At 37.4% G+C, this 25,385-nt stretch overlaps 2 protein-coding genes across 4 annotated transcripts in view; one reads left to right on the top strand and one right to left on the bottom strand.

The window, feature by feature from the left end:
* Nucleotides 1-22,790, top strand: part of LOC126273071 (60S ribosomal protein L35) — a 158,232-nt gene extending 135,442 nt beyond the window's left edge. Inside the window, exons 2-5 of one of the 3 annotated variants that reach the window (XM_049976482.1) lie at nucleotides 16,393-16,409; nucleotides 16,625-16,761; nucleotides 22,442-22,523; nucleotides 22,601-22,790. In XM_049976482.1, the coding sequence (XP_049832439.1) occupies nucleotides 16,407-16,409; nucleotides 16,625-16,761; nucleotides 22,442-22,523; nucleotides 22,601-22,750 (372 nt within the window). In that variant the 5' untranslated portion in view covers nucleotides 16,393-16,406 and the 3' untranslated portion in view covers nucleotides 22,751-22,790. The other 2 variants (XM_049976480.1, XM_049976481.1) reach the window with 2 other exon arrangements.
* Nucleotides 898-16,166, bottom strand: LOC126273070 (actin-related protein 2/3 complex subunit 5-B). The gene is made up of 3 exons (XM_049976479.1): nucleotides 15,913-16,166; nucleotides 12,477-12,549; nucleotides 898-3,087 (listed from the first exon to the last, which is right to left on the bottom strand). The coding sequence occupies exons 1-3, from the start codon at nucleotides 16,056-16,058 to the stop codon at nucleotides 2,848-2,850; spliced, it is 459 nt and encodes a 152-aa protein (XP_049832436.1). The 5' UTR covers nucleotides 16,059-16,166; the 3' UTR covers nucleotides 898-2,847.
* Nucleotides 22,791-25,385: the final 2,595 nt, after the last annotated feature.

The following is a 25,385-nucleotide window of genomic DNA, read 5'->3' as shown; positions in this document are numbered from 1 at the left end:
CATCATAAGATGGCTTGCAGAGTATAGGTGTAGATGTAAATTTCTGAAATGAACCATAAGATCAAATGCAGTAAGCAGTTAACCTTGCAAGAAGTATATTATCTGCTGCATTAAGACATGACACAGTACATGTGTAACATGATCTATAGAGAGGTAATCCATTTTCAGACACATTTACTAGTGTCTCTCTTCTGCACTGATGTGAAAGTTGTAATACTTCATCCACACATTGTTACATTTCTCAAATTTGGGGAACTTCATAATTGTATTACACAGGCAGTTGAGAATAAGCCAGACACAAAGGTATGGTAAGAATTATAAGCAGTACGGTGATCAGGAGAGAAGACGTGTTGGGGGAACTGAAACAGACATCGACAGTGAATGTAACAGTTACTTAACTTCTTGAAAACTACAGCATGAATTTTGTTCTTGGTGAATGAGAAACTCTCTCTTCCCCCCCCCCCCCCCCCTCCCATACCTTTTTATAGGTATTCAATATGCCCCCCTTGAGATGAATGGCATATGTCAATGCTCTTTCCAAAAGCACATTTTTTACACATATCTCAATAACATAATAGTTATGATTTTTTTTTAAATTGGATGATTCTTTTTGATACACCCTGTATACTGGAAAACATATTTACGTATTTCAACCTGTATACTGGAAAACATATTTACGTATTTCAACTCTTCTCACAAAGCAAACATGTTACTGTTGCACAAATTGCATAAAACATGATGTGTGTTAATAAAGCACTTTTATCACAGCTGAGCTATTTTTACATCCCACTGACATTTAAGGTTGTTAATGTAATATTATCTCAATTGGATGTAGGATGACCAAGGGATTTGCTGTAGTCCTGAGATGGAATTATCCCCGTATTTACACAATAATGATTAAGGAAGCAACAGAAAACAAAAATCTTTATTGTTTGGTCATAAGCTGAACAAATCATAGTATGACTACACTGTTATAAATCACAATTGGCCAAATGCTTCAGTAATGGGGTGGGACACAAATAGTAACAATGCAGTGAAGCGGCTTTTTCAGTTGTGCAAGTACATGTGAATTATACCTGGGCATATTGTCAGCCTACATTGAGTCAAACATGTATTGTATGACAGTAGCTATGTCCACACAGAACATCAACTGATGTTTCTTACTTAGCTGAAAAATACTAATTCTGTGTAGATGAAGTATTCAACAGTCAACATGTGTGCTTCTATCTTGCTTCTGTGTTATGGTCACAATGTTCAACTTCTTCTTCCTGTGCCTATTGAACACTCAATTTTTTTCTCCACACAGTAGGCGCTTACTTTTATGATACCATTGTGTTCTATCTAAGGTTTGTCTATTACTGTACTGATGCATTTGTGTTTTATTCATCCTAAGTCTACTTCTTGTTACAACACTCTTAGAAAATACTACTGGGTGTGGAATAAAATGTACATGTTATCACAAAGACATGAAGTGGCACGTAACAGAAGTGCAACAACATGTTGAAGTATCTGGTTTTTATCTCTTCTTACCCTCCTATGGCCTCCTCTAGTTTCACTGATATTGTGTAACAGTTGTTGTTATTCCACTTTTCCTGTATTTCTGTTAGTTTTCTTACTCCTTACAGATTGTGCATATTCTCTTAGGTTGCAATGTATTATCATATATGTATTAGTTGTCTTACGAGGCAACTGATATTGCTGTGGTACAGCACAATTTACTGAGAACCACCATTTTCAACCCTATGTCACTTTATATAAAGACTAACAAAACAAAAGAAGTTCTAATCATCAGTTATTAAAATGATAACATTTCATTATTGATGATCTCTGATGTTACAGTAAATTCAGCTTTTATTGTATATTACCATTACAGCAAAGTGATTCTTTCATTGCTGCTTGGTATAATAACTTTATATTTATAAATGAAAAGCACAAAAATGTGGATATTCAACAGTATTATCATCAATAAATGTTTTTACTTGAAAGACACAAATAGTACATCCATACAGAATATTCACTGAACCATAGAATCATATACACAAATCACATGAATTATATCCATCCAGATTCACAGCAAAAGTTTAGAAAGTGGAAAATTATAATTTTCTGTATGTATGTGAGTTCCTTGCATTAAACTAAACAGAATGAATCACTCTGAATAAATCATATACTGGAACCCAGATTTTACACAATGTCCATCAAATATCCACACAAAAATGTCAACAGAGAATCCATAAGCACAAGTTATCTAGAAACACATCTTTACCAAAGTTTTTATTTTACTTTACTAATAAGTTAACTGCGAATGTTTCAAAAACAATACTCACAAGGACAGTATTTCACACAGTCCTTAAAAAAAAAAAAAAGAAGATGGAAACCATGTTATAGTTGTTCCAGTTATCTCATATCCGATATGAAAATATATTAATCAAAAAGCATGCATACACGATGCCCATTGTCGTGGCATCTAATGGCCTAATACTGATCACTTTTCTCTATGAAAGTTTGTTTTTTCTCTTCTATATGATAATTTCTATATTGAAACACAAATGTGCATTTCCTAGTAAACTATGTAGGTGTAGATTTTCTGTCAAAGTGAATTGTACAAACACTGATGCAATAATCAGACAGCATTTTTCAGCAGTGATACAATGCTTGAACAAATTATACTCACCAAAATAATTATGTAGTTTCCAACAATAAACACAAAATATTAAAACATAATCACTGAATATGATCAATAATTTTACACATTGTAGACTGTATTCACATTCACACTGAGCTTTGTTAGACTGCAAGTCTCCTTGTTTCTTAACAAAGCACAAAAACTATACACGTGAAACATATTTATGCTCTCTTTGTGTCAGACAGCACCCTCATAATGCTTCCAACACCTCCAACAGCGTACGCCTTTTCATGCCAAAGCAGTAAGTGACCACTGCTCCCTTCTGATGGCATCTCGAAGCCTCTGTAGACATACTTCATAAGGACATCAATAAGGTCTCTGTCAAGGGCTGCAACTGCTTCTTCTATTTGAGATGACTTGATGGACAATAATACCCTCAATGTCAAATTTAATGCATTGTCCTGTAAAATAACAATAACTTGTAATTGCTAATACACCAGAAAAGGAAGGAGAGGTGGAGACATGTATGAAAGTTAGTCTATTTTGGATTTTGCAAAGTTTCCCTTTTCTTTTACAGAGAGAAGGGGAAAATACAGGGAGTCCCTAAAGGTAATTTACAACTTCAATGCTGTATAACTAAACTTTTAATTAAATTAGCGTAAAAAAGATTAAGATTGTCTAATCTACCAACAAAAAAGTTTTTTTTGTGTAAGATAATGAATAAATGTTTGCCTTTCCAAGAAACAAGAGCAACATAACTGATAAAAGTTTTTCTTTGTTGTTGCATAAATGAATCAAAGAATGGGGTCCATACAATATAAGACACAGTTTGTGGCTTGGTTTATTGAGATGAAGTCAGACACCCAAGTTCAGAAAAATTTCAAAATATGATACAGGAAATCAACATCCCCTTGGCTGTCCTAAAGAAAATGGCATGTGAAATTCTTGGAAACAGGAAGCCTGGATCTAACGCACCATTTAGGCAGGCCAACAAGAAGTGAGGAACATAGAATAGAATTTGACAGGCTTTCCTGTGTTCACCACAGAAATCTGTTTGCAAGGCATTAAAAGAACTGCAAGTCATTCATACAATAGTACACTGGGTGCTCCGCAAGCATCTTCACCATGTCAAAGGACCTAATGTACTGCACACCCATGCACAGTGCTGATTATTTGAAGGCAAGAATAATGGCAGTTACTGAAACAGATGACTTCATATGTTAGAATGGGCTTGGACAAAGTTGGAATATCAACTAGATGATGTACATGCTGCAAGAAGAGCACACTAACTTTATTAAAGAACAAGAAAAAAAATTTTTTAGTTGATGCTCCAGACAACCCAAACTTTACTTTTTTTACCTAAGTAAACATGTTGAGATAAATAAAGTTATGATAATATTGGAGTACCTTTTGTAATTCCCTGTATATTGTTTTTTAACCAGCTGAGCTGGTTAGGTGATTCATGATTAGTTCAGCTTTCCACAAATAATGAAGGAAGCATAGACCATCGCACCTTTAAACTATGACTACAATTGGGAGGAAAAAAAAGGGCTGAAACATTACTCAGAATGCATTGATAATGCCGGGAATAGAGCTCCTCCCAAACACAAGTCTGCTCCCGTATCACAGAGCATGTATATAATGACAATGGCAGTGATCATAATTGCACAACAATTACAGTGTCTTCAATCAAATGGTAAGTACCAAGTAAATCTTAATTTCTTGACAAATAATATTTTAGTACTTGGACCATTGAAACATCGGTTTACGTGCAATACTATACGATGAAAACCAATACATCATTTTTAACAATCACTAAAATAAAAATAAGAGCTTTTTCTTAAAACAAAAATGCAAATAAGACTCCCTCCCCTCACACACAGATATGAGAAAAATAGTCAGTGTATTTTTATGAGACACCCACCCGCATGCTGCCAAGGTTACTTTGAGTAAGCTGTAGAATTTTCGTTGGGAAGCCCTTACACATCCTCCACAGAGACCCAATCTCTTCCCATGTGACTTTCATATTTTTGGAATGCTGAAGAAAGACTTTTGTGGCTGCTGATTTGCTTTGGATGAAAGGTGCACACCTGGGTACAGTCACAGTTCTACTGGCAACCGCAAACATTTTTCCATGAAGCAACTGCATGTGTCTCATTTTCATGTGACTACTCCTTGCAGAAATCAACAGTTTTCTCAGTCGTGAACTTAGTTTTATGCTCTGTGGATCATTTATAAGACTAACCATAATGATACGGGACGAGTTATTTTACATTCATATAAGGGACGAGTTATTTTACATTCATACAACACACTCATATATAGGTATGGATACATGCTGACAAGGTTCACCCCTCCACCCAATGTGAATTAGTAATCACCAACTACACACTACAAAAATATAATGTAACTGGATAATTCTTCTACAGAATAGAAGATGTTGCCATGCTGAAACTTTTTCAGTTTGATTCCAAATTTAACTTTGATATCTGTCTGACATTTTGTATCAATTGGTATGTGCCATATGGATCCTTCCCACCAACACCAGCTTTTCTGAATTGCGCAGGTGGGAACTTTCCCTGCAATACATCCTATGTTCCCGTAACCCTCCTGGCCTCAACCTTCGTTAGTCACTGTCCTCACCCATCCAGCCCCCTTTCTGTTCCCATTCCAGCACTACATAGCTGTTCATTTCACCACCACACCCAGTCTTTTAATTTATTTTTATTATTTTATTATTATTTTTATTTCTCTCATTTCCGCTACTTACCCCCTCCCCCCTCCTCTCTTGCCCTTCGTTTAAACTGCAACACTTCACTGTCCGCCACTCCCACCATACTATCCCATTCCCTCCCCTTCCCCGTCTCCTCCTTACCCCCACCCAGACACCACTCCCATCATGTACTGGTGCTGCTGCTCGCAGTGTAGTTTCAGCTCTCTTAGACTGCAGACGTGTGTGCAAGTTGCGTTTGCATGTGTGTGTGTGTGTGTGTGTGTGTGTGTGTGTGTGTGTGTGTGTGTCTACTGCTGACAAAGGCCTTAATGGCCGAAAGCTACGAGTGTGTGAATCTTTTTATTGTGCCTATCGCGACTCAGCATCTCTGCTATATGGCAAGTAGCCACTTTCCTTCTCTGATATTGTTACATTCCATCCTGGATTTTCCATTGTTCAAGTAAATGGTTACCTGGATAAAGCTCTATAAGTTAAAACACATATCTGAACGTGTAAAACAATAAAAATAAAAACAAAATTCATACAGTTATTGTGAAATTGTAGATTCCATGGCAATTCTTATATCATTAATTGTTGTGGTCAATAGGGTAACATTTAAACTGACCCGTAAGGGAATCTGTTCTCCTCTGCATATGGTTGCTGAGGGTCATATTTAACTGTACCCTGAAACAAGTGGAAGGATAACACATGCAGCATAACAGCATGCAATCCCAGAAACACCACAAGTGTAGTGCAAACAGGATATGATGATACAAGATAGTATCACAAGTGTTTTGCAAATTAAAGAACAGGTGTCAGGCATGCAGGAAAGCATTTCAACTGTGAATTCCAATCATATCAGACACCCTGTGATGGTTCTGAATTCTCCAATAACTGCTCTGAAGCTGGGAGATGTCCCTTGACTTCCAGGGGATTACCCTTTCAAACAATTTACACAATCCATTCATTGAACAGACTGGTCTATTGTTATCTAAAATATGTGGATCTTTTTTGTGGTCTCGGGATATGGATGACAATACTCTCCCATTATGGGAAGGAAAATTCTCCTCCTTGCCAAATATGACAAAAAAATCATGCGTGATAGTAGATATTGTCAGGTAGAGAAGCTGTATCTTGGAATACTGCTAAATAATGGTGGAACTACCATTCACTAAATGAGAATATTGCATGACTCTTGACATTGTGTGGATAATCATAAGTTGCTCCCTCTGCAAAGCGTTTACAAGTCAGGAAAGAAGGTAGTAATTGCTGGATGCGGGTAGTTCGACGTAGCTTACTGCACTGACCAACAGGTCATTGCCAATGTTACTGCTGATAATATTTCCTGAAGCTGTTGGAGACAGATGATGGCTGCAGAACTTCCATAACTGGGAGGATGGATAGTGAACTCTTATAGTTCCTAGCACTTCTCCTCCTCCCTTTTTATTATCAAATACTACACCTTTCAAATGCAATTAAATTGTCAATGAAAGTGTGGAATGTGTGTTGTTGGAGCACTTGTCTATGCTCTCTGATAGCTGCAACTATTCCCTTTAACCGACATGGTACAGGTGTTTCCAGTGCAGGGCCTTAAAAATGCAGGGTTTTGTTTCTGTAGCCTGTAAAATTTTCTTAACAGTTTCCTGTATCACTCCATCAATTTCCTTCTGTTGACTGGTTTCAAATATTGTGCTTCAGCTGAAGGCTTGCCAGTTGGATTTTCTACGTAACAAACACAGTAAGTACTCTGTTGGTCAGTAGTTCAAGAGGTAGATAATGATTGGAATGTGGCAACAATCACAGAGGCCATTGTGGATGATCCACAAGATCAAGAGGGAAAGGCAACAGCTACAGTTAATTATGTATATATTGTGAGCTATACTAAAGTTTATTGGGGCAGTTGGAAAAGTTCAAACTTCAAAGTTACTTGCTCAAGTAACTGGATGTGTTTATAATGCATCACAGAAGATTCTGAGTTATGAAGAACTCCAGCAACAGAAAGGTGGGAGGCAAATGTTCCATTATCTTCACTATCTTATGGCATGTTCTTTCTCTGCCTGGAGAAACGTGTTGCATATTGTTGCCCCAATGGACACATGAGTATAGGCTGCTTCCTGTGCCTGGTGTGCCGTTTAGGGACATCTGCTTGCTTAATGCATCTGATCATATTAGTCTGCAGACACTTATAGGTGACCTCTTAGCATCAGTGGAGCTTTTACAATAGACTTGACAGATAACATGGTGTTAATCTTCTAAAAACCCTTGTCACCTGTTGTGCCACACATACATCACGGTAAGTGTCTTTCAGTTGGCTAAGATTAGTCAGGCAGCAGTTGTTATCATTATAATTCAATTGCAGGAATGTCAAATCAGATTTTGGGAAAGCAGTGGTGAGGAAAGTGTGTTCATAAGCTTAACCCCAAGTTAAGTGGCCAGACTGGGTTTTGCTTTTGATTTTTTTTTTTTCTTTTGCCCCAATGGAGGCTTAGTTTCCTGTGGAAGTTTTTTTCATGATTCTTTCTGAAAGAGGAGGTGTTCATGTTGCTCTGTGACATGCAGCCTATGGCTCTTTCAAGCCAGTTACTGTGAGGTCACTAATCTGCTTCGTTATAATAAGATGGCATCTTGGTGGGTGTCCTCCTCTCTGGTGATGTTTGGAGGAAACAAGGCATCTCAAGCTGCACCAGTGGTATGGTTACCATCAGTGCAATGGGTGTGTGGGCTGAGGAGGTTGGTGTCCTTCCCCTTGGCCACACAATTGGATTAGATACACGATGGGAGCCGAGAGTTGGAGTCTTACAAAGGCTTGTCACTGTAGCAGTAGATGTAAGCTGGTTCATTAGTGCAAGAGAGAGGGCAAAATCCAAACCTGACACTTAAAGCATCTCACAGATGGGAGAACAAAACCGGTTTGATGTTGCACCTACAACACCTCAACCTTAAACTTCTGGGGTAAAATGTATCTTTCAACAGCAAGGATAAAAGCATCAACATCCAAGTTATTATCTTCTGAATGAGACAGATGAACGGACTTATATCATTTGCTCACATTTCTGCCTCAGCTTGTAACACAATGTCTTAATGATGAGAACATGAACTATACTAATTAAGCATATAATGACAAATGATGGTCACTAGCATTTCCCCAAGTTTGTCGCAGGTCTGAACAGTAAGTGAAGAATCAGTGTCCAACATTTTGAGTAGAAATCAGTTCCTTGTCTTTCCATATTCGTCATATGTTCTATGAAGAACAGTGGCTTTACTGTTGTAAAGTATTCTCCACAATTTATGGCACATAAAAAGAATTGTACGATTTGCAAGACTACATTTATTCATACCTGACTAGTGTCCCATGGCATTGGACAAGATGGAAGTAATATTAAATTACCGTTCTCTGCATTAAAACATTTTTTCCCCATATCAAATCAGATGTCAGTATGGTCACTGGTTGGGGAAAGTCTGTTCCACTTCACTTCATAGCCATCAGTCCTCATGACATTCCCTCCAATCAGAAGCTCTCCAAATTAGCATTATACTGCTGCGGCAATAGCAACATTGCATAATCGCCACTGCTTAGGGTCCTGCTGCCCCAGACTGAAAAGGTACCTACTCTTTGGCACAGAGTAGGACTTTGTAGCTCAGGCTTCAGTAATGTGATCACTGTCCTGTCAATGCCCGTGAGGTTACATGATAACCCAGCCAAGATGGATTCACTATCATGCGGGTTTTTGGATGCATTCATGAAACTACACAAATGAATACTGCATAGGATCTTCACAAAAAGTGGAAGGGTTATTCATACGCTGCAGGTAGTCCACACTTCTGTAAAATTTGTAAAAGTTATGGAGAGCAGACCGTGAATGGGACTGTTCAGTAATTAAATTGAATAGTATCAGGATGAGTTCACAAACAGAGCTAGTTCTAAGGGTTGTCCTGACAGTAACCATGTTGTTAATGCAGCAGCTCAGTTAGGGTAGGTCTACTTTTACAACAGGCTGGAGTTACTGTGAGACTTTTCTAACCTCTGCATAATGCAACTTTGATTATACATTTAGGTATGCAATATTACCTGTTATAATATATTGCCTTCCATGGTTTTGCAGGCTGACAGACTGCTTTTACTATGCTGTATTAGAAACAAAATTTTCAGAATGACTTTTTAAATGAAGTAGCCTACACAAATATGATAAAACTCGCCACATATACCTTAAATCTAACAAGCTCTTCACACGTGTGGCAGTGAAACAGGTGATATGGCAATCCTGAAATAGCGCATTATGTCAGGAATCAGCAAACAAGAGTAGTGCTGTTTGGATAACAAACCTTTGCCATTGACCCTGAAATAAATTTTCAGTCCAGACGACATCATGGACTGATGAACAACACGCTGTTGCCATGAAGACATTTTATAAAAGCCATGAAAACTAAGTGGCTGCACAGAAAGTATTTTGTGCTCATTAAAATCTCGTGCATCCCACCCCAGTACCGTCTGCAAAGACTATCAAAGTGTGTATACAAAACTTTGATGAAATGGATGGTACAGTGCGAAAGAGGAGTGGCAGTAAAAAACATGTGCACACAGAGAATGTTGCAAGAGTGGAAGAAGCCTGCAAACAAAATGCCAGGCATTCAGCATGCAAGCATCAAATATTGGATCACAGTATATGGCAAATATTGCACAAGGAATTGCAGTACCACCCATACGAAATACAAGTAGCACAAAAACTGACTGTGGATGACATCCTAAACAGACTATGTTTTTGCTGGAAATTGTTGGAATTACAACCCAGGCCTTTTCAACAATTTGATCACCAGGCCTTTTCAACAATTTGATCATGAGTGATCATGTCAATTTTTATGCCAGGCTGTGTTAACAAACTAAACTTTAGATACTGGTCACAGGAAAATCCTGCAATACTTCATCAAACACCACTTTACAGTGAGTATGATCAGAAAGTGTTAGCATGGTGCAGCATACCACTGTTTGGGATCATAAGGTCTTTTTTCTTTCGTGGTAATGCTGTTATTGTGAATACAGAATGTTATGTTCACATGTTGACCCATTTACTAGTTCAACAGCTTGCTGATATTCCTGTAATGTAAATACATTCTTCTAACAAAACAGGGGCCCATACCATACCTCATAGCTTTCTATTAACATGCTACAGAACATCTTTTCTGGTCATTCCATTTCCAAGGATGGGGGCTTTTCCTGGCTTCCAAGAATGTCTGACATTTCAGCGTGTAATTTCTTTATTTGAATCATCTGAAATATGTGATGACCTGGATTGACACACCACACACTATCCAGGAATGGAATGATCACATTCACAAAGAAGTTAATCAAATTCCAGTGCCAGTCCTGCAAAATGTGAGGTCTAACTTCCGTATCACGGTAAATAAATTTGTATCATTGGAGGAAGTTTTAAAATTGCCTATTAGATTTGTGTCCACTTTAGAAGACTGTCACAGAACGAGATAGCAAGTGCTCCTCCTCTTCCCATTTAATTTTTCATCCTTCATCAGTGCAACCAAGACATATTTTACTCAAGTGAGCACTTAATCTAGTACAAAAGATGTAAAACAAAAAATAATAATGTACATTGCCACATTAAAAGTGCAAAACTAAATGTTGTGTGCTATGTTGCAGTCGATGGAGGTGTGATATAACACAATAAACCACTGCTCCATTTTCTGGCTACTGTGAGTCTCCACGTAAAACTGAGGTTCAGTTCTGGAGTAAAAGTCCTATTTTGAACACTTCTGCGTGCAGTTTAAGCAGTTCATTGTCTCTATTCCCCACACAATCACACAACAGCAAAAGTTAATCATAGGACAAGTTACAATTTAAAGGTCTGCCAATATCATCAAGATAAAATCTGAAAAAAATTTCACATGAAAATGGCAGGAATCATCAGTGGGTTTACCAGTATATGTACTAAAGTTACTTGGGAATGCCACTGATAACTTAATTCAGGATGCCTGGATGATTGATTGCACCCCACACCTCACAAACATTTCCTGTTCAACAATCATTTCAAAATAAAAAATTAACAAATAAAACAATAATGTGGAAAAACCAATCTCTCCCATGAAAGACGAGTGTGTTGTAACCACATTGTAGCTGTACAACAACATACAATCAAGCTGTACTCAATCAACCATTCTGGTTAGCATGAGCATTTGAGGTGATGAACACACAAACATTCAAATATTTCTCCACTGAAATGTGAGTTTGAAGGTAGAAGACAAACACCCTTATGCTGATGCAACAGGTCAAAGACAATAATACTTGATCATGTTAGGCTTCAAATGCGAACAAATCAGTGGTCAGATTGATCATCTGACCTCAATCTCACAAAGGTTGTTTGGGAACCTCAGATGCCGCAAGCTTTACTTGCTGACCTTTTTCGAAGCAACATGACTTTGACCCACACTAGAGCAGATAGATGGATCTTCATTCTGATTCTAATGGCTGTGTTCCTCCTAAAGAGTTAAGAATAATCATTCCTGTGGCATCTGGGCAATAGCGAAGGAAGAAGGTGGCTGTGGGACAGAAAAAACTTCAACAGTATATTGGAAATATGAGACTGTTGCTGTATGGAAAGTGAAAGTTCACCGGTACTGTATGGGAAGTGAAAGTTCACCAGACTCTTCACAGACCCTTGGGTCTTTTGAGTCTCGGTGCACAAAATTGGGATTTGGCATGTGTGGAGTATTTCTAAACTATGCACTTTTCCTCCCCATGATTTTTTACTTTTTTTCTCACCCAAAGTGCTTGAAGATACCAACCAACTTGGTCATTCATTCTTTTTAAATCCTTTGGTTGTGGCAGACAATTAAGATTTTCATTGAAAATGATGCTCAGAAATCTCACTCAATTAAGCTGTGAAACTGCCTCACATCCATAACTCAAGTAAACTTAAAAGCATCATGATACAATTAAAACAAACACCGACATACGGCTACAGAAAATTTAAAACTACCACCCTTCACTCAGTTCTCCAATCTTCTAATCAGTAGCTGTGCTGACCACTAGCAGTAAGAAATGACAGGTGATTACAGATGGATTACCTACTCTGATCACGCCAACATAATATAAATATATAAATCATATAATATATATAATCTACATACCTTAACTTGCTGATTTTTAGATCCTAATGGAGCATTCTTTAGTACTAATTTCAATGCATCCACATAGCGTCCTCTACACAGTTGTCAAGAAAAATACCCAAAGCAGGTATGTTAGTCTATCTACAAATAACTTTTCCCACAGTGGAAACAATTTAAAAACAATTGCAACAGTTGATTAATACATATTTCTTAACAATGGCAGGGAAACAAGTCAATGCTGTAGCCATTTTAGATGCTTAATTTTCATTTTTCATTTACATAACAACAAACAGAGAAGTTAACTACACAGATCCAACAACAAGTGACCCATTGATTCAGAATAACACATGCCTACAACTCTGGAATGAAAAAGTTACAAAGGGGTCATTTGTTGCCTACTGGTATCATAGTCCCAGCTTCATTACCTCAGTTTTTGTTCAAATTTTGTACGTAGATATGCCTTTTAGATTATTCCACAAATTATTGCTTTCCAATATTGGTGTTGGGCTCTGTATGTCAAGGCTGTCAACATTTTGTGATTAGGAAGGTGATCTCATTCACTGCATAGTTGCACTACATTTGTGAGAGTTGGCACGCTAGTTCATCAGCTTTGAGGGTACAAGCTACTCAAGTCTTACAGAGTTTTAATAACAGGGCACTCAAAAGTCATCAAGAACTTTTATCATAGGGAAAGACATTCAAAGTTCATGTATGAGAAGTTTATTTTCTGAAGTAACTGCTGTAAAAAGCTCTGCTTTTGACAGTTTGTTCTATATTATTTTCTTTGTGAGCTCTGCAAAAATTAAGCTTTCCATAATAGATCTTTCTGGATATAATTGAAAGTAAATATTGATCCAGACTTTTCTTTTTGTTTTATGTTTATCAATTTTCACTCTTACATCTCGGAAACACCACCTCTTTTGCTAAACATTCAGTATTGAAGCGAACAGAACATTATGTCGCATAGACTCCTGAATTTCATTCTAGCATGTTTCAAGTAGCCTGGTTCCAAAACTATCCAAGATAGGTTCAACTCAAAATTTCACAAATGAATAAACATAATTGACAATTTTTCGCATAATATTGTTGTTTAATGCTTTAAAATGTATTTTGATGACAAGAGTAATCCCATAATACCCTGCTGAGTTAAAGGTTGCAATTTTTTAAAAACAATTGTAAAGAACAGTTTTACATGCAGATTTGTCAGCTTATTTTGAATCAAGTGGTAAACTAGCTACGTCTATTTTAGCAATGGTTTGTTTCTGATGCTTAAGCTATCTTTGAGTTCAAACTTACATTTGTCCATAGTGGGTTTCTCCAGTACACTCCTTAAGTCAATAGTATTCCCATCACCATTCCCACTGAGCAATGTGGAGCAGTGGTTGGTACACTGGACTAGCATTCAGGTGGACGACAATTCAAACCTGTGCCTGGCCATCCTGATTTAGGTTTTCTGTGATTTTCCTAAATCACGTCGGGCAGATGCCAGGATGGTTTATTTGCAAGGGCACAGCCAATTTCTACCCCCATCCTTCTCTAATCCAATGGGACTGAAGACCTTGCTCTTTGGTGCCCTTCCCCAAATCAACCAACCACCAAGCACCAATTTCTAATAGGCAGACATGTTCAGACACAGGTGTGGAAGTTTTCCAAGGGCCCAATAACACTGGTAGTTTGCTTAACACAGATTATGAAGCTCCAGAGTGCACTATCTACCCAGGATTACAAAACTTCAGGATGGGTGTCTACTAGATTACAAGCAGAAGTTCGATGACTTAAATTGCCTGTTTATTAATGTGTATCAGTTACTTAAAAGAGCATTCTGGGAAACTGTTACGTCTACCAAGAGAGGCTGCTTATGGAACTAGCTCCCTTTAAAAAAAAAAAAAAAAAAAAAAAAAAAAAAAAAAAAAAAAAAAAAAATGCCAATCAGTGTTCTAGCAAATAAATATCACTACTGAGTGGCCAGTGGAAGAAATAAAGTGCCACAAGGATGGATAAGAGTAATTAGTGCATCATGTTTCTGAAGTTAAACTTCACAAATGTTGCCAACATACCGGTATAGCAACAACTTGGATAGGGTGAAGCAGTTGGGTAAAATTGGATGTGGCTTAAATGTTCAATGAATGACATCACCAAAAAAATCACAAAAAAACCTTTTTCAACTTAGTACAAAGTTTCAACAGTCTTGAACTGGGGAGTCCTAAAATCCATCTACTGTCTACTGAGAGCTTAAAATTTGTGGAATTACGTGCAGTACGTATACATATCCACATACAAAATACAAATGAACTCTCTTGTGGTATGTTGGGGATGGTGTCTAAAATTTGGACCATGGAATGACTTCGACTTCAACTTCCTGGTTTCACATGGCACTTGAATACAATTACAAAATGTTTCTCCTACTGATAAGCTACTCTAAGGAGTATCACACATATTCAGATGTAAATTACTCAAGCTGCAAGAATTTCTATTTAAAAGAGCAAACATTTCAACTACAAAAGTGGCCACAGTTGAATAAGCTGGTAAACCTTTACCTTCAGAACTTTCGGTAGGTATTAGAAATTGTTTCCTATCATGAATCACCAATTAACTCTGAGAGTCATTAAAATGTGTATTTTGGTCGGTGCCTTCTATTGAGTCAAAATATATGAAATTGTTCTTCCTGTTCTGTTAACAGGAGATTGCAGGAAGAACCTCTGTTCAGTAAGCCTTCCCCTGCAACAATTATTATTTTTGTCTAGTTTTAATGGTCTGTATGAAAGCAGTAAGGGACTGTAGGCTCCACTGCATTTCTAAGCTCTTCCTCCAAAATTCATGAATGAAGTACCATACCTTTTTGTGAGGTGTCAGTTATCTTTATCAAGTGATCATTAGTTCTATATCTCTAATATAGACACAGGTGACAACTGATCTAATTTTTCTTTGAATACATGTTACACAAGTTATTACTTACTGATGGAAAATTAAAGACATTAAAACATAACAAAATTGAATGTCAGTTGCCAATTTTTACACCAAATCTAAACGCTGTCATAACTGGGGCTGGATACTCGGAAACATTTTCGATCATGTGTGCTACTTTGAAATTACATTACTGTTGAAAAATACTACAATTTACATTATTTCCTTGTCTCCACGCAGAAAAATGTGATACGCTTTAAGTCGAAATAAGTCTCATCCAGCCTGTCAAGTAACCCACCATTTACAGACATATCTGGTCAGCTACATTATATGAAATAATTTTCTTCGCAATGTTTCGGTATGGTAATGAATCCAACACTTTTGTAAATGCAACTGCAGCACTACTACCAATCTCATTACATCGATCCCCCTCATTAAGATTGTGGCATCGTGACCGTTTCGCTACAACTGGTAAATTTTCCTTCTTATAGACAAAATTATAGAAATTAACAATCTATTGGATTATAGTGGTCGTTTCTATTGAAAAGGATACTGATTCATGAGGCCACCGACTTCTGCTTCATCCGGACCGATGGGCGTCGACTGTAACTCAACTTGCTCTTCCTCTCTATAATTATCCTCGTTGTACTGATCAACATCTATCTTCCGGAACGCAGAACTTGATGTATTTTTCGCCATTACTTCTCGATTACAATTGCAGCAATATTACATATAATCAAACACTAAACATGACATCAACAACAACACTCCACACAACCAGAGATCTGAAAACCACGCCTGCGGAAGTCAACACAAGTGCAACTTTATGACCAGCTGGATGAATCATTGGTGATTGCTGTCTTTCAGAAATATAATTCTTATTTTATGAACTTATTTTAGATGAAATTACAAGAATGTTTTTTAAAAACATAAATGTATGATGAAAATTTCTCCGAATTTTGTTGTGCAATATTGGTACGAAAAGTTTCAGAGCATCTCTGATATAAGACATATCGCTGCTTCGCTCAGGTTCTCAACGCAGCGAAAATGGTGAGTACACATGTGTTCTTGAATGTTTCTGTATCCGATCAATCCGCAGCCTGTGTTACGATAAATTCATTGTGAAACTTGGCATAGAATATTAACGAGATGGTAGTATAATATTGTTATACCCGTTTGTTAGAATTTACAGTAGCAGTTACAGATGTGTAGATCACCATGTAAAAGTACACGTTATTTCAAATTCTTTCTTTTTGTTGGTATAGGGGAAAGTTAAGTGTTCGGAACTTCGTACGAAAGACAAGAAGGAGCTGCTGAAGCAGCTCGATGAGCTGAAAACAGAACTCACGAATCTTCGAGTTGCGAAGGTTACTGGTGGAGCGGCGTCTAAATTGTCCAAAATGTATGTACGGTCAAAAGTATTTAGAATCTTTGTTGTTCTGTTAAGTTTTTTTCCCCATTGTCACAGGAATACACCCCTAAAGGATCTGACTCACTGTGTTGAATTGTTAAGATGTTAATGGTGCATGGTTGTACTGTTTGTATATCAAATAAGTTTATGCAGAGGAGCTTTCATTGTCAGTAATAACATAATGGCTAAGAAGAGAGCAAAATTTGATTGGTGATGAGCCGGTAGTATAAGTGCATGATTCTGGGTTTGCTAATATGTTGTGTGTGAAATTGTAATGTACCATACAATGTAAATGGTCTTGCTGCTTCTAAACCTCAAACTTTTACCATTAATCAGAACAAGCCTGCTGAAAATATTTAATGCATTAAAGGCAGGAAAAGAATTGGCAGCATCAGTACTGCTGTATTGCCAATTATTGTATTTAAAGTGGCTAAGCTTCTTAATGCATTCACATGCTGTGAGAACAAGTTAGGATATGTCTATAAGATAAAATGCATTTCTATACATGATGTGGTGTGCCATTAGTGTGTAGGGAATGGTTTTTTAGAATCCCTACAATGCTGTCCTGTAGAGTAACACTGTATTGCCAGAAAATGTAACGCAGGAAGACCTGCAGAAGTTACCTTAATTCACAAAAAAACTGCTTGAAACCATCACAACTCTTAAATGTTCAGGGATATGTTTGTGGAGGAAGTTTACATGGATAGAACTTACAGGGAAGTGAGTTGTTGTTTCTGGGGTAGAAATGTTGAGCATGGATTACAGTTTGCGTTAATTACACAATGAGCGCTTATATTTTTTATAGTTATACCTGCATAATGTGCATGAAAATACTCTTTATATTTGTTTTACATTTTTTCTGCATGTGTCTTGTAGTTGGTAAAAAAAGTGCATTAAACATATTGTGAACTTGACATTTTGGTGTAACATAGATAAGGCTGTTTCAACAGCTTCATATTCATTGGCTTCACCCAATTTCCCACTTGACCTAGAGTTTGAGATATGCTTCAAATAAGGTCACCAAATTTCAAGCGGAAAATAATTATACTTCATTCTAACCTAGTAATAGACTAGTTCAGGCCCCTATCAGTGAAGTAGTCCTAAATGATATAATCAAGAAATATTATTTTGTAAGAGCAGGGACATGAATCGCATTGGTTTTTTATATTGATGCAAACATCTTATAGTAGCAAGCAGTTGGTTCCTTTTGGGTGGAAGGATTAATGAGAACTTAAAAATAATTTGAGGTAGGAGTGTGAATGTTATTTTGGGTCGACTGAAGCATCCGATCCTACCCAGCGGCTTTGACCCGTGACATAAGGCTGTAATTGTGTGTGACATCACGACGGCGCGGAATTTAGTTTGTGAGAGTGGTGTGTTTGTAGGTGCCGTTTTGATGCGATCGGTGGTGCTCTCTGGTGATGTGTTAAGTGATGTTTTTGGTTTAGTTTGCGAGTGTGGCATCATGTGTGAATTTTAGTAAATAGCTTTTTTTATGTGTTTGGTAGGTATGGATATGACTGACAGGGTCAAGTTTTAGGTTGTTGGCTATGATGGGGAACAGCGCTTTGTCTTTAGTAAAATTTCTTCAACTGTTCGGATTTTTAGATGAAGCCAAAGTGTTCAGTATGTCGTGAAGAAATGAGGCTTACTTAAAGTTCCAGCATCTCAGGCCAGGGACAGCTGCATGTGGAGATGTCGTAAGGATAACAGGTCATGGGAAGTGTTTGATGTGGCTGTGAATATTGGTATTGGGAGATGTTTTTGAGCTATATAACTCAAGGTGTTAGGGCCTAATTTATGGGATTGGGAGCTGTTGAGCTATATAGCTCAAGGGAAATGTCAGATTCCAAATGATACTGTGTTTAGTGGTATTTGGGCAGTTGTGTGATGTCAGTTTTTTTCGTGGTTTTGTGTGGGGGTGGGTATCTAAATTTGTTTATATTTAGTTTGTCCCCATCCAAAACCCCCTATTTCCTGCATTTGTCCCGTTAGTGTCCTTAGTCTTTTTGTGGAACGTGTTTGTTTTTTAGATATATTTTCGCCCTCATAATGTGTACATAGACTTCATATGCGCCATATTGGAATCTTGGTTTATGGCTGTTTCTGCCATATTTGTGAAGTCATGGGTCAAAGCAGACGGGTGGGATCGGATTCTTCCGTATTTCCATTATTTTGTAAATTGACAAGGGAATGTGATATAATATTTTTTGTTTAAGTTGTTGGAGTGGATCAATGTTCATTAATATATCAATTGTGTGACTACACCGATCCACATACTCAGTGTGCCTTGGCACATGTGTGTTATATATTGCTCACAGTGAGGGATGAGTTAGATACTCAAGGCTTCTTGGAAATTGCTGTTGGATCTGCCTGATGTGAATTGTTGCTTGTGTAATTTGTACAACTTTCTAGTAATGAGACCGAGAACAGGGTATGTATTGTCAGGGTGAGCAGTACATTAGAATTTAAATTTTGTTACTCCTTACTGTCAAAGTGGTAGTAACCAGTGTATGGAAAACTGAGGTACAGCAAGGCTTATTTATGAACATCTGCTCTTGCTGTATGTTCACACATACTTGTGCTTTAAAGCGTGTGGTGACATGTAATTATGGCTATTATAAAAATGGAAATTTTAAGCATTTTAGGATAGTTTGGAAACAAATTTGGGGAGTAAGCTGTGAAGGGAATAAAGTAGAAATTTTTGAAAAGAGTAAAGTTCAGGTGGAACAAATAAAAACTTGGGTTTGCCGATGGCAAAAACCATTTGCATACTGAAGTTAGAGCAGTCATACAGTTTGAAAGATGAATAGCAGCAAAATAAAATGAGGGTAACTGAAATAAGTCATTTCAATCAGGCAGTAAATATGTAGAATAGGGCCATTTGCGCTCTTCTGTGTTCCATGTAGGAATGTTGTCAGTGCTTGCTGTAAGGTATAATGGGAACTGTCAGTTTGTGTGGGAGAGAGGGATGAGACCAGGATTTAAAAACCCCGGAAAATAGTTAGAAGGAAACCCAAGGAGTTGTTAGTTCTTGATGACCATGCTGCCTTCTAATTATTGTTTGATTTGTGGATGGAAGAGATAGATTTGACCATTTAATTAGTAAATTTTGTTGCAGCAGCCTCATAATACTTTCTATCTAGGTGACTTAACAGCTCTCATGCTGGGTCACTTCTAGATATGGCAATGGCTATTCTGATGTGCAAGGTAAACACCCTTGAACAGAGAAAGAATGTATAAAAATTAAAAACTCCTGAACAGGCTTTGAAGGCCTAACAGTACTGACTGGCTGCCATATCATCCTCGGCCCATAAGTGTCACTGGATGCGAGTATGGAGGGGCATGTGGTCAGAGCACTGCTCTCCTGACTCTATGACAATTTCCGAGACGGGGGCCGCTACTTCTCAATCAAGTAGTTCCTCAGTTTACCTCACAAGGACTGAGTGCACCTCTCATGTCAACAGTGCTTGACAGATGAGATGGTCACTCATCCAAATGCTAGCCTAGCCAGATAACACTTAACTTTGGTGATCTGACGGGAACCAGTGTTACAACTGTGGGAAGGCCGTTGGCGAGGAAGAATGTATGCAGATATCAGTATAATTGCTGCTTTGTTTCTTGCATCATTTATGAAAGTGCTCACATTATTGTGCCAGTTGCTTTCTCCTTGTTACTTGAAACTATTTTTGTACTTTCCCTTTCATAAGGTTAGTGTGAGCAGTTACCAGAAAGCGCCAGGCAACAGGCTGTACTGCACATGCGCAGCTACGATGACGTAGGCAGCCTGTGCTTGGTGCTTGCTCCGCTCATACACGTTTCGTCGTATTTCTGGTGGGGCATGATGTGACCATGTGTAGCCATGCCGCCCGTGCGGCATGTTGTTGAGAGGACATACTGAGTTGTACTTAGAGCAATTGTTTTATCATATCCCACACAGATAAAGCATGCAAATAAGGAAGCAGTTCTTGGCAAAATATCATTTCAAAATTAGACTCCACAGCTTGAAGTACAGCAAAATTTTGCTAAGGGGTGACTTTGACAGATTTATTTATTTTTAATTAATACTCTGCAATATTGTTATGTAGCATTTCCAACAGGTTTACTTCTACACAGCACTGCAAAAAGCTACTAGGATGGAATACAAATTTCTTGCAACAAAAAAGACAGTTTCTTGTGTAGCTTACACTGGAATAAAGGACAATAAATTTCATGACTATTTCAAAATGTGAAAAAATTAACATGGTTGTCTGTGAGGCAAAGAAACTGTACAATTGACAGTTTATATTCTACTCTAGGAATAAATATGAAGCCATGTGGGGAGTTCAAACGATAAAACGTGGTATGCTGCCAGTCTCCAATTTAGCATAGAATGGCATTCTATAAATTTAAGATGTAAACACAAATTAAGAAATAACTTCAGGCCCAGGGGAAGTACTAGACAAGTGCCTTGTGATCGAGAAATACTTTCACCGCAGGCAAATCTATAAAATTCTGCTACAGCTGTCATTGTATTTGAAACAAAATATTTAGTTAAAAACTACTGACCAAATTTGCCTACTTAGCTTCAAGTCAATGTTTACGTATGTTAGTACGTATATAGCATTAAGAGATCTTACAGTGTCATAAAAGGAACAGGACATCAGAGAATGCTCCAGCAGCATCGGAATTTCATAAATCATACTAAAATGCTCATTCCACTCTAATTGGATATTTCTTTCTCCAGATGGACTCTGAAGTACCTGACATTCAGCTTATCTGGTTCTCGTGGTACCAATTTTCTTGGCGGTCCACTACTGTATTCTCATGTTTGGTTCTTTATTATGGCATAACGTCTTTCGTCCCAGAAAATGAAAATTTGCGCTTTAAATTGAACTATGTTGAAAGTAGCCAATCGTGCGAAATGAAACACTTTGTTCCAAATAAACTAACTGCCTCAGTGGAGAAAAAAAACTAAAGCAAGTTTCTCTATAAAACAGACATAAATAGCTTCATTAAGACACTGATCGATTGCTAATAATGTGGAAATAATATAAAATCAGAAAATTGAAACTACTAACTTATTTTGGTCTTTCATGGTTATGAGAATGCATATTAATTCACTTGAGGGCTCTTGGCCACAGAAATCAGTTTTGTTTTCATTTGATGTGGGAGCTGTAAACGAAGACACGAAACGTATACATGGCCACGGGTCATATGGGGAAGGACCCCCACTATAGCTCAGCTTGCTCTGCGCATGTGCGAATCTGGCAGCTTGGGTGCGCCAGGAAAAATTTTCCGGGTAGCTTCTGGCTAATTGCTGCTACTGCTCATACACCAAACAGCCACGCTCCAAGTAGCCAGAAGCTGGAGGAAGGCACTGCTCATACGCGAATTCAGCTCTGCGCATGCGCACGAGCCCGCTGGCAACTGCTTGTACAAAGCTATATTCTCATCTCTTTACTGAGTTTGTTGTGCTAATGCTTTTTGTGATCATATGGTACCACTGGTTTTAGAAGAATTAGCAGTGTTGTGTTTATGGTTTTTAAGTATGTGATTGTTTTGGTTTGGAAGATACTGAATTTTTTAATGCCTGCCAGTGACATGGCCTTTTTTTTTAAGTGGTATTGTGAAATTGTAATCTTATTTCTTTGTATTCTTAGCTGTTCTTAACAATTTGGAATTTTTTCAGACGTGTTGTTCGCAAAGCTATTGCTAGAGTATACATTGTAATGCATCAGAAACAGAAGGAAAATTTAAGAAATTTTTTCAAGGTGAGTGACAGTGTTCATATATCTAGTATGGAAAACAGGCCATCTGGCAACAGATTAATATGTATTTTATTTTTTAGGATAAGAAATACAAGCCGCTTGATCTGAGGCCAAAGAAGACTCGTGCTATGCGCCGCGCATTAACAAAACATGAGGCAAAACTGAAGACAAGGAAAGAAATCTGGAGAAAGCGTGTGTTCCCCCCAAGGAAGTTTGCTGTAAAAGCATAAATTTTTGTACTTTACTGAATGCATTAAATGTAAAAAGAAACTTTTTGTTGCAGTTATTCAAAATTGTTTCCTTTCGATAAATTTTTGTCAATTTTTCATACAGAATTTTCTCAACATAGTCAGCTTTACTGAAAGTGAAGGCACAATGCAATTACAGATTTGTTTTTGCTTAGGGAGTAATAGTCCATTGAACATCTAGTGAGTACCATTACATATTAAAGTGTACCTACAGAAGTAAGCTTGCTTCGTCACAGTGAAGTGGTAATTAGGTCAAAGAGGTCAGATGAGTTATAGGAAGTCATATGATAAAATATTAAAACTGTAGGTAAGCTAGAAGGTTTTGATATCCATTTTTTCGCAGTGGTTATCTTTTAATAAAGAAAGAGTTTCTGGTACCATGTGATGTTAAAAGCCTCTTCTGCTTTTTGTTCCTTTGCTACCATTATAAAATTAAAATTAGGACTTAATTATGAATTTCTTGAAAATATTGATAAAAACTGAATGGTTAACCTCTATCCAACTTCGCCCTGCAAAAAGTTCAGGGGAAATTCATTATTCTAAACTTTTGAAGATCTAAGCATTTTAACAAATGAGATAGTTGGTTGAAACTGATCAGTGAACAGTTCTAATGCTGTCATAATAGAAATTGCTCAGAGTACAACATGAAGGATTCTGTAATCTAAAAGATCTGGTGGGGTGGACACAAATTCATAACTGAGACATGGAGACTTAAAAAGTTTTAGAGACTAGCCCCAATAATTATTTCGGAGCTCCATGTGTGATGTATTGGCTGTTTAACTTACCTTAATATCATTGGAACAATATGGTTAAGTGGATTTGTAAATTACCACACCTATAATTTCATATTATTATTATTTTAAGCCAATATTTGGAATTTAAAATAGCAGTGCCAAGCTTCAGTAGTAGGGTTGTTTCAAATGAAACCTCTGCAAGCAATCTAAATATTTCTGGTGTGAAGCTAAAAGGCTTTTCCTTGCTGCTAATGGACACAGACCTTGCAACGTCTGTGCTTTCATGACGTGGTACTTTTGTTCTGGTAGAATTATTGCAGATAGGTAGAGTTGAGTAATGTAATAGTGAGCAAGGATTTCTTTTAAATCTGCTTATCTTTATGAACAATTTGGAATGATCCCAGGTAAAGTAACAGCATTTATAGTTTGTGCTGGTTTGCTAAGTTATTGACCTTGTCGCTAATAAAGGTTGCGGAGTGCCCTGTCTGCAAAGTGCTAATTTACTTGTTAGTTGGCATCTTTGTGTTGATATTAAATACTTATGTATTTACTTCTGGAAATCTGACTTAATATGCAAATTATCCCTTACAGTACTAATTGAATACATGCAATGTAGTCATGACAATGGGTAGAGAGATTTTGAGTTTCTGTGTGCGCGCGCACATTGTTGCCCATCTCTCGTATGTCAAGGATTTAACACAGCAAGAAGCTACTCTGAACATATCTTAAATATACCTGGAGATCTCATCACTTATTGAGGTGTAACACTTTTAATCTCTGTAGCTGCACTAGATTAGATAAACTATGCTACTAGTCTGTAGATTATTTTAACTCAAATTCTCATGTGTGAGCTGCCTTGTTCTCATTGCAGTGGATGGCAGAAGTGCCAGTGGCTAATGTGCGAATGTTATGTATAACTATGCTTTGTGACACTATTGTGGGAAGGAAAGTTGCTACTCACCATGTAGTGGGATGCTGAGCTGCAGGCAGACACAACAAGACGGTCACAAGTAAATGCTTTCGGCCAGGAAGGCCTTTGTCAAAATTACACACACATGCAAATGCACTTATCACACACAATTTGTGAGCCTACTGGAACCTGTTATTAAATAATAGTAGTCATTTCACAAGTAAAGTCTGTTGGAAGGGGGAGTCCCTCCAAAATGAGTAAGATCCCTTAACCGTGTTGCTACTGCCATTGCTACGAGGGGTCTCACAGACTTGACCTGCACATCAGTCTGATTTGTTAAGGATAGGGAGCACAAAAGGGCTTCACATTCATGTATGTTGCCTAGATGAAGTAAACAAATACATTTTGCTTTGGGTTTGAGTAAATTGTTGTCCTTTTATTACTATGTAAGCAAATTGGATAGTGATTCTAAGATTTATATACTGTAAAGGACAAAAATGGTTGCACAATGTGGCTGTTGTGTCACAGCACACAAAATGGAACAATGAAAGCTACGAAAAACAACCCCAGGTATGAACAGATTAATAGAAAACATGTACGAAGACATAAGGAGACAGTCTCCACAATGAACGTACTGTTTCCACATGTCATTCTACCACACCAGTCCTCTACATGGAGACTTAACAAGTTAAACTTGAGTGTTTTTTGAGAACACACATATGATTATACTACCTTTTGACGACATCAGTTTATATGGTCCATCTGACTGCTCATCTAAATAAATTTCCAAATTTGGTGTGTACACCATTCTTGCATTGGCTAGATTGAACACTTTTATTACATATTTGCCAGGTTTATAAGGAATGTACATTCGAAAACATCGTCCTTGAAATTTGAGCAGCATTTCATCAACAGTGACATATTCTCCAAGAAAATATTGTGCTACGCAGTTTTTGGTAAACAAATCAAATAC

Source organism: Schistocerca gregaria, chromosome 5 (genome assembly GCF_023897955.1).
Source record: "Schistocerca gregaria isolate iqSchGreg1 chromosome 5, iqSchGreg1.2, whole genome shotgun sequence".
In the NCBI taxonomy this organism is placed as follows: domain Eukaryota; kingdom Metazoa; phylum Arthropoda; class Insecta; order Orthoptera; family Acrididae; genus Schistocerca; species Schistocerca gregaria.
This window is presented reverse-complemented; position numbering and strand designations above follow the sequence as displayed.